The sequence below is a fragment of the Stenella coeruleoalba genome (genome assembly GCF_951394435.1).
Source record: "Stenella coeruleoalba genome assembly, chromosome: 20".
Classification (NCBI taxonomy): domain Eukaryota; kingdom Metazoa; phylum Chordata; class Mammalia; order Artiodactyla; family Delphinidae; genus Stenella; species Stenella coeruleoalba.
In genome coordinates, this window is record NC_137166.1 from 54,603,382 (window position 1) to 54,619,519 (window position 16,138).

Genomic DNA, 16,138 nt, shown 5'->3' on the forward strand with positions numbered 1-16,138 from the left:
TACAAATTCTGCGACTCTGAAATACGCTCCCTCCCAAGTCACAGCTCCTCTAGAGGCAGGGCGAGAAGCCTTCCGAAGGCCTGTGTATTACCCAAGGTGCGAACTACATTTCCCAGAAGTCTCTGAGGCACAGCTCTATTAGTGCCGTTGTGGAGTTGCATGCTGGGAAAGAGAGGCCGTGCGTTTTCAGCTCCGCGGATCCCCGGGTTTATGGACTACGTTTCCCAGAGGGCTCTGGGGCACAGCCCCATTAGCAGCTCGGGGAGTTGCATGCTGGGAGATGCGCTTTCTGCCAGAACGATTTTTATTGAAGCTTTGGTTTGCCGGTGACCCTGTCCGGAGGTAACCTCAACGCCGGCACTCCCTCCCGACGCCGTCGGTTGTTGGGCCCCAAGCGGTGAGTAATTAGCATCCCATGAGGAAAACAGAGCGGAATACGGCGAGCGATGGCGATGAGGGAGAAGGAGAAGAGGCCCGAAACGGAGCCTCGGCCTCTGGCTTCGGGAGCGCTGCGGAGGAAGTGCGAGCGTGTGCCTGTGTGTATGTCTGTGTGTGTGATCAGGGGCTCGGCCATGTCTGCATACTGAGATGTGCGCGTGGGCGTCGGTGAGGGAGACAGGCCCGGTCCCTGTGTTTGTGACGCACTTGCGCGTGAGTGTGTGTAGCGGGGGGACGAGACGCGGCCCCTCCCGGTTTGTGTGCGTCCTGTGCGTGTGAGCATCTGTAGCGGTGACGCGGCCGGGCTGTGACTCCTCCACTGTGCTCTGTGTAAGTTACATGCGTGTGGGCTCTGCGGGGGTGGCGGGGCCCAGATGTGTCCCCGAGGCTATGAGATGTGCCGTTGCATTTCTGTGGGGTTGGCGCAGCCGTGTACCATGTTTCTGGCGTGGGCGTCAGCCAGTGTGACAGAGCCTAGGTGTATGTGATTGTTCAGCTGTGACAGGTGCAGGACTGTTCTTGGGTGTGTGGCCCCGGATTGAGTGTGTAGCTCTGATGTCTCTGCTGCTTCCTCTCCCTTCACGTTCCAACCATGCGGGTACTTGTTTGGGCACAGTGGCCCCAAAGGCAAGTCAGAGCCTGAATGCTGTAGTGAAAATGACAAGAATGGCACAGACATGGTTATGAGATGGCAGCTTTGGAGCTAGAGGTGCTCTCCATCTAAAATTCAGGCTGCCTGAATGACGGAATGGAAGGGCCTCCGGAATAAGATTCTTTTTTGGAAAGGAGAGGTCCCTGACCTAGGAGGTGGGGGTACCCCAATTCCTAGAGTCTAGTTTCCACGAATCTCTGAAAATACTCAGATGTGGGTGCCCTCTTATTTCTGATCGGTTTTAGATAAGACATGGGAGCAGGTGTGGCCTCAGGGCATTTTCGGATGTAGTCTGGGCTCCAGAAAAGTCCTAATGTCTCATTCTGACCTCTCTTTCCTCCAGGCCAGCTGTCCTCCAGAAAAAGCATCCCAAGGAGAAAGAATCATCATCCTCACAGATCTTGAAATCAAGGTTCAGATGAGTTACCTTCTTGTTCAGTAAATGATTTGTGTTTATAGCACTTAAGAATATTTGCTTTCCTTGCCCCGAAATGTCCTTTTTAATAGTGACTTGACCCAGTAATTTCTTCCCAAGAGGTGTGACAAGAGTCGTGAATGTGTATTCCCCATTGACCAACCGTCTCAATGGTACTCACATACTCAATAAGCAAATTGTCCACATCCTCCTGTGTGGTCTTCCAAGACTCCGCTAGGATCGAGGAATACTGCTGGGAGGTTACTGTTAGCACTTTTAGTGTGTGATTTGCTAAGGAGGATATTAAATTTTTAGGTGGAATCAAAGGCTACATATCTTGGTCTTTTCCACAGGGCTGACTTTCAGAGCACAGTAAGAAAAGAGAAGGTTTGGTTGTTGTAGTCAGTTAATGACAAAGTTACCAGCTTTGTGAGGCTTTTTTTTTTTTCTTTTTTCTTTTTTTTGCGGTACGCGGGCCTCTCACTGTTGTGGCCTCTCCCGTTGCGGAGCACAGGCTCCGGATGCGCAGGCCCAGCAGCCACTCCGCGGCACGCGGGATCCTCCCGGACCGGGGCACGAACCCGCGTCCCCTGCATCGGCAGGCGGACTCCCAACCACTGCGCCACCAGGGAAGCCCCCTGCGAGGCTTTTAAGGGTGGGGTTTGAGCAAAGGTCTGTCATCAAAGGCAAGGATTTTTTTTTCCCAGTAATCAATAAATAGAAATTTGTTGTATTAGCCAGGTCTTATTTGAGGTCTGACAGTGTCCATATGTTTCGGTTATATCTTTGTATGACCTGTGAGAAGCAGTATGGTTTGATGCTGATTACAAGTTTTGGATCCAGAGCAGGGTTTGGCAAACTTTTTCTCTAAAGGGTCACATATTAAATATTTCATGCTTTGTGGGCTACGTGTGGTTGCATATTGTTCTTCTTTCATAGATTTTATTTTTTAGAATGGTCTTAGATTTAAAGAAGAATTGCAAAGATAATACAGAGAATTCCCAGGTACCCTGCACCCAGTTTCTTCTATTATTAACAACTCAGTTCTGAACCATTATCATTAACTGATGTCTTTGCTTTATTCAGATTTCCTTACTTTTTACATAATGGTTTTCATCTGTTCCAGGATCCCGTCCAGGATACCACATTACATTTCGTTGTCATGTTTCGTTAAGGTCCTCTTGGCTGTGCCCATTTCTGACTTCCATTGTTTCTGACGACTGTGACATTTTTAAGTGGTACTGGTCAGGTATTTTGTAGGATGACCCTCTATTGGAATGCGATGTTTTCCTCATGATTAGACTGGGTTTATGGGTTTGGGGGTGGAAGATCACAGCAGTAAATTACCACTTTCATCACATCATAGCAAGAAGACATACTATCAACAAGATTTGTGATTGGTGAGGTTGAACTTGATCATCTGGCTTAGGTAGTGTTTGTCAGTTTCCTCCACTGTAAAGTTATTCCTTTTTTTCAAAGACTGTGTCCCCCTGAGTGACGACTGCATATTTCAAAACCCCAAGTACTAGACCCTTGTCACTCTGACTCTGCTTCTGTCCTCACATCTTTCTGTCCTCTTTCATCCCCCTTACTCACTTTTGAAGACCCTCGTGATTACACGGGGCCCACCTGGCATAATTTAGGATAATCTCCCTATTTTAAGGTCAGATGATTCAGGACTTTAAGTCCCTTTGCAACCTAACTCCCTTTTGCTGTGTAATGTAACATATTCACAGGTTCCAGGATTAGGACGTGGACATCTTTGGGAGACTGTTCTTTTGCCTACCACAGACCTGTCTATTCAAAGTTCACTTAATGGCTGCAACATACCTGCCCCCTCATAACTGTAGTCCTTTTCTTTGTTAATTTTTTTAAAAAATTTGGGACTATCTTAAGGTATATTTCTTTTTTTTTTTGCGGTACACGGGCCTCTCACTGTTGTGGCCTCTCCCGTTGCGGAGCACAGGCTCCGGACGCGCAGGCTCAGCGGCCATGGCTCACGGGCCCAGCCACTCTGTGGCATGTGGGATCTTCCCGGACCGGGGCACGAACCCGCGTCCCCTGCATCAGCAGGCGGACTCTCAACCACTGCGCCACCAGGGAAGCCCCAAAGCCAAATTCTTAATCCATATTCCCCCATCTGGGAGCCGGCCAGGAATCCTCCCACTGAAATTTCTGGATCTGACTTCAAGACAAAAAATAAAAGTTCCTCTGTCCTGTCTGTGCAGCTGGCTTTCCTGGGGTTTCAGGGAAAACTTGTTTTGTTTTTTTCCAGAATCCTTTTAATCTTCAGATGTGCTGTGTTTATGTGGGGGGCCTTGTGGGGGAAGAAGATGAGCATTCTTTGGAAGAAAAGATGGAGGAGTGAAAAGGTTGTATTAAGTCATTTGGGGACCAAGGTGCACTTATTTTAATGCCTCTTTTTCCTTGTCTAGATCTGGCTTCTCTGGATTTTTGTGTCTTCAGTAAAGGAGACCCCAAGAGGACCGATCAGGTCTTGAATTCTAAAACCATGGCCCACGTAAGTATGTTTTTCTCTTTCCTTCTTGAATTGTGATATTTAGGTCCTGTGGATACTTCTTTGAAATATCATGAAGGCTCCTGCCCAAGTGAGTCCCATCCAAGTACCTGCTTCCCAGCTCTTCCTGTTCCAGTGAATAATAACGCCACATAGCCTATTGCCCGCCTCTGTGACTAATGTGCACTTAACCCTTGAGCTAGTTACTCAGTATCTCTTCTGTACTCGCTTTTTTGTCAAGAGTAATTGGAACAGTGGAAGCAGAAACTACCTTTGGAGAAATAGTTGAGTCCAGTCTACGATTTGATGAGTTGGAGACATTGGTCCCATTTGACCACACGAGAAAACTAGAATTCCTCACTCATCTCCACTGATCTTTTTCCCAGGCAGATAAGAGGGAACATTCATATTCTTTGGTCTCAGTCTTAGTGTGTAGTGAAAGCTCACGCTTTACGAAGCTTTTAGAATTGCGTAGAGCTGTGGACTCAGAGATCATGTTCCTGCCAGGGGACCCGGGAGATAAATTTTGTTTTGCACAGACCTGTCTGTATGCTCCTGAATCATTTGATACCAGTTTCCTCTAAATCAGGAACAAAGAAAAGGCAAGGCTAGCGGATGGTAACAGGTAAGAAGGTCATTTCATACAAGAGTAATGATCATACACTCCTGGAATTGGGGAAACTTTAGACATTTTGCTCAACCTAAGTGTGTAACTATCATAATTAAATCTAATCCTTCTCTATGATGGAATAAAAAAATGCTTTTGTCATTACAAAGGTGGACTGCTTAAAAGATAACCTGGCAAAATGATGAACCTGAGACTTGAAAACATTCAAACATGCAAACCCGATTTTCTAAGATAAAAGATCTTATATTACATTTGGGAAGTAAACCCGACATTGTTTTTCTTTCTCCTTAAGGAGAAAAGGATGCTGTAAGAATCCATGCTTGCTGAAAATTCGTGAGACAGGCCCGTTAGCAGGCTCTGTGCTTATGCAACAGAGGAAAACTGGAATTGGCTTGTCCATTTCCTGACAGGTTGGCATGATTAAGAATTCCCCAGGGGCTTCCCTGGTGGCGCAGTGGTTAAGAATCCACCTGCCAAGGCAGGGGACACGGGTTCGAGCCCTGGTCCGGGAAGATCCCACATGCTGTGGAGCAACGAAGCCCGTGCACCACAACTACTGAGCCCGTGCTCTGCAACGAGAAGCCACTGCAATGAGAAGCCCGCGCACCGCAACGAAGAGTAGCCCCCGCTCGCCGCAACCAGAGGAGAGCCTGCGCACAGCAACAAAGACCCAACACAGCCAAGAATAAAATAAATAAAGGGCTTCCCTGGTGGCGCAGTGGTTGAGAGTCCGCCTGCCGATGCAGGGGACACGGGTTCGTGCCCCGGTCCAGGAAGATCCCACGTGCTGTGGAGCAGCTGGGCCCGTGAGCCATGGCCGCTGAGCCTGTGCGTCCGGAGCCTGTACTCCGCAACGGGAGAGGCCACAACAGTGAGAGGCAGGTGTACTGCAAAAAATAATAATAATAATATAATAAAATATATAAAAATTTTAAAAAAAAAAGAATTCCCCAGGGTGTAGGTGGTTTCCCCTGCAGCAGGAGGGGCTTCAGCCACCGTCGTGTCCTCACTGACCCCTCCCCATATCACAGGCTTTTAATCTACTCGCTGTATCCACCCCTGCACAGAGCGGAGCCCTTCCTCCCCCCTCCTCCATCTGGAAACTCTGTGCTTTCGTTTCATCAGAGACGTGTGGGTTTGCGTTTCCAGGGTTTGGTGACATTCTCCGATGTCGCCATAGACTTCTCTCAGGAGGAGTGGGCATGTCTGGACTCTACGCAGAGAGACCTGTACTGGGACGTGATGTTGGAGAACTACAGTAACTTGGTCTCGCTGGGTAAGTTGCCTGCCTCAGATAATCTGGACTCTGCTCCCTGCACAGTCAGCTCTCTCCTTTCAGGACCACCTTTCAAGATACTAGTTGAATTTCTTTCTTCCTGCACCCAAGGGATGTTTTGAGCTTTGTGCAGTTGGAAATGGGCGTTACGCATGCACCTTCACCTCCTCATCCATCAGTGATCTTCCCATCTCTGTCTGGCCCCTCCTGTAATTACCTCTCTTCCTTACTGGCCAAAGGACTGATTAGAGTTATTTAATTTATTAGAATAAACGTATTTATTTTATTTCATGACCATCTTCAAAGAAACCAGGCTTCATGCTGTGAGCCTATGTTTACACCCAAATTGCTGTCGATGGTACTTTGGGGACCCACCTTTAGGGGAAATGGCTCTACACAGTGACTTGATTTTCTCTGGCAAACCAGACTCTATGTTTGAGGTAGAGGTGGGATGAATGAACAGAATCTGTAAAACCACACTGAGCATATTGCATTCCCTACACATTGTACCCGAAGTGAGGTCGAAAGTTATAATCTATGAATTCTGAGTTAAATATTGGATGATAAATATGTAAGGAAATTTCTTGTTTTTCTATTAGCAAAATAACAGCCATAATATTAATGGCTAATAAATATTTATTATTTATTAATATTTATTAATAAATATTTATTATTATTATTATAGCCATTTATAAGCACATATTAATATGTGCTTGCTCTGCACCAGAAAACATTCTGAGCCTGGTGTGTATGTATATGTACAAATACGTTTCATTCCGTTCTCACAAGTTCATGAGCTAGGAAATTATTACATCTAATTCGTAGATGAGTATACTAGGGCACAAAGTGACTTAATCAAGGAAGCAGAAGCAAACCTGGAACCTAAGAATTCTGGCCCCAGAATCCGTACTCTCAACTGCCCGGTTCTGCTTGCCTCCAGAAGTTTAAATAAAGACCTTTTCGGGAATTCCCTGGCGGTCCAGTGGTTAGGACTCGGCACTGTCACTGCTGTGGGCCTGGGTTCAATTCCTGGTCGGGGACCTAAGATCCTGCAAGCCTCGACACAAGACCAAAAAATAAACATAAAAATAAATAAATTTTTTTAACTGTTTTAAAAAATGAAGTAAATGTAAAATAGAATAGAATAAAATAGCCCTTTTCCCTACCCATCTGGTTTCCTGTTTGTCCTCCAGGCCTTTCTCTTTTCCTGAAGTCAGTTTTAGGTTGTTACACAAATTTGACTAAAGTGCAATCAAAAAACCTTGAGCCAACAGTTTTCTCCTAAGTTCACATCATGTGGCATTTCTGTTTTTGAAAGCAAGACATCTCATTTCTAAACCAGACACAATTGTCTTATGGAAGCAAGGGAGAGAGCTTCGATAGTTGAGGAGAAAAGACACTATAAAGTGGTGCAGAGGAGAGCGACAGCCAGCCCGGCTCGGGAAAGCCATCATTACCACAAGCGGCCCAGCTGGGCAGGGGGCAGCTGCACCCCTGAGGTGTTTGCAGAGCTCCCTACAAAGGTCTCAGGCCCAAGGCCTCTGAGGAAGAAGTCACCACCTTGAACTTTATCTTCACCCCATTCCCGTCTCAATTTGTTTTCCTTCTCATGTTTCACCCCTACTGAGTAGCAAGGGCGTAGAAAACAGGACCCTGTGCCATTCAGTTTCCGAAAGTTGGTTGTTATCCTAGCTTCATGTGCTTTTTTCCTTTGTATCTGTTTTTTGGTGATACTGCTTCCTGGGTTCTCTGTTCTTCCATCACGAAGCAATATCTGCTTATGTCTCTTTTGATGCTGTGTTAGCAGTCACTGACACTCAGTACCTAGATTCAGTATTTCATTGGGGGTTCAAAATGGTGGTATTCTATCATTGCCTCTTCATTTATTCACTATAAATAATTCTTTGAAGAGAAACTGACCCACCTGCTAATTGGTTGTGTAGTGGAACTGCTCATATTGGATAAGAAAGATGAAAACTTTGTTCTTTAAAGAAAAAAAACTATCAGTTTTTAATAACAAAGGGCTGGTTTCCTAGCATGCTCCAAAGTTGGCCATTTAACATGTTTTAGTATCTGAACGAACTCATGAATTTAAACATGTTTTACAGTCCCTTGAGTTAGCATCCTTTTTTTTTTTGGCGGTACGCGGGCCTCTCACTGCTGTGGCCTCTCCTGTTGCGGAGCGCAGGCTCCGGACGCGCAGACTCAGCAGCCATGGCTCACAGGCCCAGCCGCTCCGCGGCATGTGGGATCTTCCCGGACTGGGGCACGAACCCGTGGTCCCCTGCATCGGCAGGCGGACTCTCAACCACTGCGCCACCAGGGAAGCCCCTAGCATCCTTATTAATGCTCAGATTTTTCTAAACATTTCCTCCTGTTTCATAATTTTTATTATTAAATTTAATTCTACACACATCTTTTGAATGTTGGATCTTTGTATCCAGAATTACTTTTAATGATATTACTTGTGTTTTTGTGTGTATACACAACTATCCAACTGTATCTTTTTATTTTCCTACAATAGTTCTAGATTTGATTTTCTTGGTTTTCCAGGTTTGTCATCACATCTATAAATTGTACTTTTTCATCTTCATTTTTGAGATTTGTCCCTCTAATTTTTTTTTTTGCTTAATTGTTTCAGCTGGTAGGAAACAGTAGCGCTGATAGTAAGTGCCTTTTTTGATTTTAGCAGGGATGTCTCCAGTGTTTCCTCATTAAGTATTGTGATGCTAGACGTGGAATCTAGATCTTAATAAGAGCCCTAGGTGATTCATATTTTTCCCACTGGAGGAGTTTTATTTCTGTTAGAGAAGGTTTTAGTTTATGATTAGGTTTGTTTTTGTTTTCTTAAAAAGAAACAAAATATGTTGGGGTTTTGGGGGGTTTTTGTTCGTTTTGTTTTTTTCAGATTTGGAATCACCATATGAGACCAAGAGTCTACCTACACAGAAGGGCACTTATGAGATAAATTTTTCCAAACAGAACTCAAATAGAAAAAGTAAATCCCTTGGCCTTGACTGGATGTGTGAAGGTGAGTTTGAAGGACCACAGGCCCCACAAGAGGGATATATCAATCAAATCAACTGTGGGAAAACGCCCACTTGCAGAGAAAATACCTCTGTCCGACCACATCAGAGACTTCATAACAGGGAAAATTCCTATGAATGTAAGGAATGTGGGAAGGCCTTTAGCCGAGGCTATCAACTTACTCAACATCAGAAAATTCACACTGGTGAGAAACCCTACGAATGTAAAGAATGTAAAAAGGCCTTCCGTTGGGGTAATCAACTTACTCAACATCAAAAAATTCACACTGGTGAGAAACCTTATGAATGTAAGGACTGCGGGAAGGCGTTTCGGTGGGGTTCAAGCCTCGTTATTCATAAGAGAATTCATACGGGTGAGAAGCCCTATGAATGTAAAGACTGTGGGAAGGCCTTCAGACGCGGTGATGAGCTCACTCAGCATCAGAGATTTCACACCGGTGAGAAAGACTATGAATGCAAAGACTGTGGGAAGACCTTTAGCCGCGTGTATAAACTAATTCAGCATAAGAGAATCCACAGTGGTGAAAAACCCTACGAATGTAAGGACTGTGGGAAAGCCTTCATTTGTGGTTCCAGCCTCGTTCAACATAAGAGAATTCACACCGGGGAGAAGCCCTATGAGTGCCAAGAATGTGGGAAGGCCTTTACTCGCGTCAATTATCTCACTCAGCATCAGAAAATTCACACTGGTGAGAAACCTCATGAGTGTAAGGAATGTGGGAAGGCCTTCCGCTGGGGTTCGAGTCTCGTGAAACACGAGAGAATTCATACGGGTGAGAAGCCATATAAATGTACAGAATGTGGGAAGGCCTTTAACTGTGGCTATCACCTTACTCAGCATGAGAGAATCCACACTGGTGAAACGCCTTACAAATGTAAGGAATGTGGAAAGGCCTTTATTTATGGGTCAAGCCTTGTCAAACATGAGCGAATTCATACAGGGGAGAAACCCTACGAGTGTAAAGAATGTGGGAAGGCCTTCAGTCACGGCCATCAACTTACACAGCATCAGAAAATTCATACTGGTGAGAAACCCTCTGAGTGTAAGGAATGTGGAAAGGCATGTAAACGTGTAGACCATCCTCCAGAACATCAGAGAATTCATGCTGTTGAGAAACCTTTTGGGTACAAAGAGCATACAGAGGCCTCTATTCAACATTCATTTCTTCCACGACAAGAGGAAAATCCATGATAAGACTTAACGCAAGAAAGCCTTCACTGGTCCCTCTTCTGCTTATAAAATATCAGAAGTCATATGAGAGGTGAATTTGGAGTATTGGAGAAATCACTTTTTCTTATCGATCACAACATACTCAGTTGTAGACTATTTTCTACTGGATAGGTTAGTTTCCTGAATGCATAGAAACCTTCCAATACCATTTCATCTCTGTCGTATTTCAGATTTGTTCTAAGGTAAAACTCTGCTAATGGAGCATATGTGGGAGAGCTTTTCTCGTGGTACATACCACTACCTGTTTCCATCACCATCCCACCTCTTTACTCCCTGTGAGGCACTGAGAAAATTAGCTATTACTCTCTGTGCATTATCTGTGAAATGGCGATAATCCCACCTACCTAATACTGCTGTTGTGGTGATTAAATGAGTTTGGTACATGTAAGCTCCTTGAACGTGTATCTGAAATGTTGTGTAAGCTCAATAAATATTAGCTGTTTTTGTTGTTCTCGTTACCATTAACATTGCTATTAGTGAATTTTTACAAGAAGACCCCCTGCGGGTGCAGTGAGCTGAGAAAAGACTATCAAGCTTCTAGAAGAAAATATGGGGAATTCCCTGGTGGTCCAGTGGTTAAGACTCCGCACTTCCACTGCAGGGGGGCACAGGTTTGACCGCTGGTTGGGGAACTGAGATCCCACAAGCCGTGCGGCGTGGCCAAAAAAAAAAAAAATAGAAAATTTAGGAGATTATTGTCACAGCATTGGGGTAGGCAGCATTTCTTAGTGTACAGAAGACATTAAACAAAAAATAAAAAGTTATTATGTTCGACTTCATCAAAAGTACAAAGTTCTGATCATCAAATGACACCATGAAGGTGGTGAAAAAGCAAGAAGACTGGGAGAAGATATTTACATAAACCTGATAGAGGATTCACAAAGAAAGGATAAAAAGAATCCTTCAAGTCAATAATAAAACAACAAATCAATTAAAAGGTGGAGGGAGACTTACATAAGCACTTAAGATCACCAAATGGCAAATAAGTAAGTGCAGATGTGTTGAATGTCATCACTCAAGGATATGCAAAGTAAGATAATCACGTGATGTCACTAGACACGCACCAGAATGGCTGACGTTAAAATGGCTTATAAGCCAGTGTCTTTGTTCAAACATGGCCTGTTTAAGAAGGAACAGCGGCTTCCCTGGTGGCACAGTGGTTAAGAATCCTCCTGCCAATGCAGGGGACATGGGTTCGAGCCCTGGTCCGGGAAGATCCCACATGCAGCGGAGCAACTAAGCCTGTGAGTGACAACTACTGAAGCCCGCGTGCCACAACTACTGAAGTCTATGTGCCTAGAGCCCATGTTCTGCAACAAGAGAAACCACCGCAATGAGAAGCCCACGCATCACAATCAAGAGTAGCCCCCGCTCATCGCAACTAGAGAAAGCCTGCGCGCAGCAACGAAGACCCAATGCAGCCAAAAATAAATAAATAATAAATAAATTTATAAAAAAGAAGGAACAGAATCAGCACTGGACCTCTCCAAATCCTGGAGTTCCGCAACAGGGATGGGAAGGTGATACTCAAGGGAGGCAGGTGGATTTGCCCTGGGGAAGGGGCCAAGGCCCAGGATCAAGTCCTTGAGAGAGCTCAGGGAGCAGACTCTGGAGGGACCTGAGCTGTCTTAAGAGGGTCAGTCCTAGAGTGAAGAAAGTGGGTTGTCTTGGAGAAGGGACTTGAACCCATGGTGGGGAACCTAAGAGTATGGGTGGGAGAGGACTAGAGCCCATGGGAGTGAGTTTGAAAAGCTAGGGGTGGGGCTGATGGCCATGGGAGGGCCTGGTGCATTAGGAGGGAGGGGCTTGATCTCAGACAGGTCCTGGGAGGCTGGAGAAAAGGAGAGAGTCCAGGAGGGGAGCCTCTGAGAGCTGGAGAACTTGAATGCTATCCATGAATGTGGCCTGGGAGATCTAGGGTGGGTGCTACAGCCAGTGGGAGAACTGTGGCACAGGGGATGCCAGTGTGGTTAGAGCCCAGAGTGCCGCCTTATGAGGGCCGACAGAGGGTTCAGAATCAGGTTGACGTAGGCCTTATGTTTGGTTTATCTCAGGGTTGGGGTTACATTTCAATTCAAGTTACTCTGTCCTTGGATTACGTATACCTTAGTGTTAGGGTTAGGTTAAGGATTTGGATTCTCGGCAGGGAGGGAATGAGGGAACATGGAACATATTTGGGGAGAGGGATGCCAGACATATACAGACCATTCCACCAACAACAGAACACATATAGAACATTCTCCAGGATAGACCCTATGTTAGGCCACAAAATAATCTCAACAAATTGAAAAGATTAAAAGCACAGATTGAAACCTGACCACAATGTAATGAAACTAGAAATCAACAGAAGGAAAACAAGAATACTATATGGAAATTAAACCACACACTCTTAAGCAACAGATGGGTGAAAGAAGAAATCATAAGGGAAATTAGAAAATACATATAGGCGTGAAAATCCAAACAAACCACAACTTACAGGATGCAGTGAAAGGCACGCTCAGAAGACAGTTTATGGCAGGAAATGCCTACATTGAAAAAGAAGAAAGACCTCAAATAATAAACTAACTCTACATGGTAAGAAGCTAAAAAAAAAGAACAAACAAAACCAAAAGCAACACAAGGGAGAAAATAATAGGGATTAGAGTAAAGTGAAATAGAGAATTTTTTTAATGATACGAAGAATCAGCAGAACCAGAAGTTGGTTCTTTGAGAAGATGAACAAAATGAGCAAAGCTTTAGCTAGATTGACCAAGGGGGGAAAAAGCTATGCAAAGAGAAGTCAAAGGTCACTAGAGATGCTTCCAGTCTCTTCTAGGTATGTGTGGCTAAAGTGAAACGTCACAAAAGCAAAGCAACTTGAACGCATTGACATTGCAAATAAATAGAATAAACCTGTGTATTCGGTTACACCAGACCAGGGTTCGCCAGAGTTTTGCTGTTGAGGGCCAAACAATAAATATTTTAGGTTTTGCAGGCCACGTATGCTCTGGACCACATGTTCCTCTTTATTTTTATTATTTTTTTTTTTTTACAACCTTTTAAGAATAGAAACCACTCAGCCTCTAAACCAAACAGAATCAGGGCCACAGTCAAAAGATTTGAGCTATGGACCAGAGTTTACCTGACTGCTGCACTAAACCAATAGGTAAGCTTGGGCAAAGATTCTAGGTCAGCATTCTCCAGTTTGGTAACCAACAGCCACATACAACCTTGAGCACTTCAAGTGTGGCCAGGTGGTAAAGTAAGTGTAAAACACACACTGAGATTTGAAGACTGTTCAGAAGTAAAAAAGGTCAAATATCTCATTAGTGAGTTTTACATGATACGTTTAAATGATAACATTTTGGATATCCTGAACTGAATAAAGTAACTGTGTCTGTTTCTTTTTCCTTGTTTAATGTGATACCAGAAATACTTTAATTACTTGTGTGGATGTCGTATTTGTTTCTTCTGAAATTTGGCAACATTTTAAAGTGCATGTCTTTGACTCAACATTCCCACTTAAAAGAATATACTATTTTACAGCATTAATTAAAATTTTTCAGGGCCTCTCTCGCCTTCTGAGACGGCCCACACTCTGTCTGTGGAGTGTGTTTCTCTCTAAATAAATCCACTTCTTACCTATCACTTTGTCTCTCACTGAATTCTTTCTGTGATGAGACATCAAGAACCTGAACTTCATTAAGTCCTGAGACCAGGTGTGTGATCTCAATTTACAGACCTTGGGGGCTCCCCTGGTGGCGCAGTGGTTGAGAGTCCGCCTGCCGATGCAGGGGACGCGGGTTCATGCCCCGGTCTGGGAAGATCCCACATGCTGCGGAGCGGCTGGTCCCGTGAGCCATAGCCGCTGAGCCTGCGCGTCCGGAGCCTGTGCTCCGCAACGGGAGAGGCCACAACAGTGAGAGGCTCGCGTACCGCAAAAAAAATAAATATATAAAGACCTTGGGTTCAAGTCCCAGTCTGGGTTTTGGCTGGGTTCAATTCCCGGTGTGTGGGTTCAAGTCCCAAATCTGAGTTCCACGGTTTCAGCTGGCAAGCCACGAAGGGACAGTGATAAGCTAGACCAACTCCCTCTCATCGTCAACACCACTGGGGACACATTCTGTGCCATTTCTTTGAGACAACTTTTTGGGCACTCTAACACCTGGTTGGGAGACTGCCTGGGAAGGGATAGCATCTAAAATCTCTCGTCATTTATAGATAGATAGTTTTGTGCTCTAATGCTGTTAGAAAAAGTGCTTCATCATCAAGGAGATCATAGAAAGGCTATGGAAGCAGTTACAGCAGTTCCACATCAAGATGTATGGCTATGTGAGGATTCCAGCCCATACTGACTTAAAACAAGGAGCTGTCCTGCCCCTGGGCCCCTAGATCAGGCATCCAGAGATTTTTACTGACAGGAAGGGTCATTGTCCCTACTCAGCCTTGAAGCAGTTACAGATGACCATCACCCCTCTGCTTCCCATAAGAATAGGGAGTAAAATCTGAGAGGGGAATGAAATAGGGAAAGGGGCAGGGCATAACCTTTGAAAGAATGACATAGCCTGAGGACATGACATAAACTGACTAGAACCAAATCGCTCCAAGATAGTAGACAAGTCAACTTCCACTAGACCTTGAACCTCAGTATACAGTATACCCTCACTGTAACACATCAGCAAGCTAAATGATGTAACCACAGGCACCGTGACAGCTCCAACACTGATAAGGATCAAAAAGTGGGCAGTGGCCCAATTCCTGGAAATCCCCACCCCTTCCCCAAAATAGCTGGAATACTCCTCCCACTCAGCCTATGAAATTACCCACCCCTGTAAAAACCGACAGCCCCGTACCCCTGCCGCCTCTCTCACCTTCCAAGATGACCCACAGTCTGTCTGGGAAGTGTGTTTCCCTCTAAATAAATCCACTTCTTACCTAAAAAAAAAAAAAAAAAAAAAAAAATTGGAATTCCCTGGCAGTCCAGTGGTTAGGACTCTGCACTTTCACTGCCAGGGGCCCAGGTTCAATCCCTAGTCGGGAAACCATGATCCCACAAGCCCTGCAGCACGGCCCAAGAAAAAAAAAAAAAAATTTTTTTAATCACTTAAAAGAAAATTTTCCATAGACACATATCACCTTCCCCAAAGAACCTCCTCTTATTCTCAGGAGCTCCTTAGCGAAAATCACATTGTTGACTTGCTGTGTTGTTTTGTTTCTCGTTTTTCTTTTGGCAGGGTGTGGGGATTATTCCAGTATCCATATGAAGCAAAACTCATGCACAAATGCATTGAAAACTTCCACATCTAGGTTATACGTGGTTATCCTGGAGGAACAGGCCGTCTTTTGCTAGACAGAATTCATATTCTTTAAATTATTGTGTAGGGAATTTCCTGGTGGTCCAGTGGTTAAGAATCCACCTTCCAATCAGGGGCCTTGGGGATCAAACCCCTGGTCAGGGAACTAAGATCCCACATGCCACAAGGCGACTTAGCCTGCGTGCTGCAACTACTGAGCCTGTGCACTCCAGAGCCCTTGCGCCACAACTAGAGAGCCTGCATGCCGCAACTACTGAGCCCGCACACTCTGGACCCCATGCACCACAACTAGAGAGCCCTCGCGCTGCAACAAAGAGCCCACCCACCACAACAAAAGATCCCACATGCCACAACTAAAACCCGATGCAGCCAAATAAATTTTTTTTTTAATTATTATGTAATGAGTGACCTAGCCAACTGTGAAATTTCAAATAATGGAAAAAATTAAGAGTATTTAAATACTTTGACAGAAGTCTTAGCTGGAATTAACCAGACTGGCCCACAGGCAGGACCTTTGTGGACATGGAAGACAAAGAGAGTACAGTTGTGCTTCAAGCCTGCAGGTAAACAGAAGAGATGAGGCACCGAAGATGGGAAGCGAATGTCTACTGAAGTTGGTGCAGCCGCTATGGAAAACAG

At 44.8% G+C, this 16,138-nt stretch overlaps 1 protein-coding gene across 3 annotated transcripts; it reads left to right on the plus strand.

Annotated features, from left to right (window-relative positions):
- The first annotated feature begins 232 nt into the window (after nucleotides 1-232).
- Nucleotides 233-10,661, plus strand: ZNF331 (zinc finger protein 331). 3 transcript variants are annotated; one of them, XM_079906614.1, is made up of 5 exons: nucleotides 233-397; nucleotides 1,434-1,502; nucleotides 3,941-4,026; nucleotides 5,801-5,927; nucleotides 8,836-10,661. In XM_079906614.1, exons 3-5 carry the CDS (start codon nucleotides 4,018-4,020, stop codon nucleotides 10,164-10,166), a joined length of 1,467 nt encoding a protein of 488 aa, XP_079762740.1. In that variant the 5' UTR covers nucleotides 233-397; nucleotides 1,434-1,502; nucleotides 3,941-4,017; the 3' UTR covers nucleotides 10,167-10,661. The 3 variants fall into 3 exon arrangements, with proteins under 3 accessions (XP_079762740.1, XP_079762741.1, XP_079762739.1); XM_079906615.1 differs by lacking the exon at nucleotides 233-397 and adding an exon at nucleotides 483-768; XM_079906613.1 differs by lacking the exons at nucleotides 233-397; nucleotides 1,434-1,502 and having other exon boundaries at nucleotides 3,437-4,026.
- Nucleotides 10,662-16,138: the final 5,477 nt, after the last annotated feature.

Excerpts from the sequence above, each read along its gene's own strand:
- ZNF331 (XM_079906613.1), top strand. The coding sequence starts at position 3,919 with ATGCCTCTTTTTCCTTGTCTAGATCTGGCTTCTCTGGATTTTTGTGTC. Across the intron at positions 4,027-5,800 it reads ATTCTAAAACCATGGCCCAC|GGTTTGGTGACATTCTCCGA; the intron begins GTAAGTATGTTT and ends TTGCGTTTCCAG. Across the intron at positions 5,928-8,835 it reads CAGTAACTTGGTCTCGCTGG|ATTTGGAATCACCATATGAG; the intron begins GTAAGTTGCCTG and ends TGTTTTTTTCAG.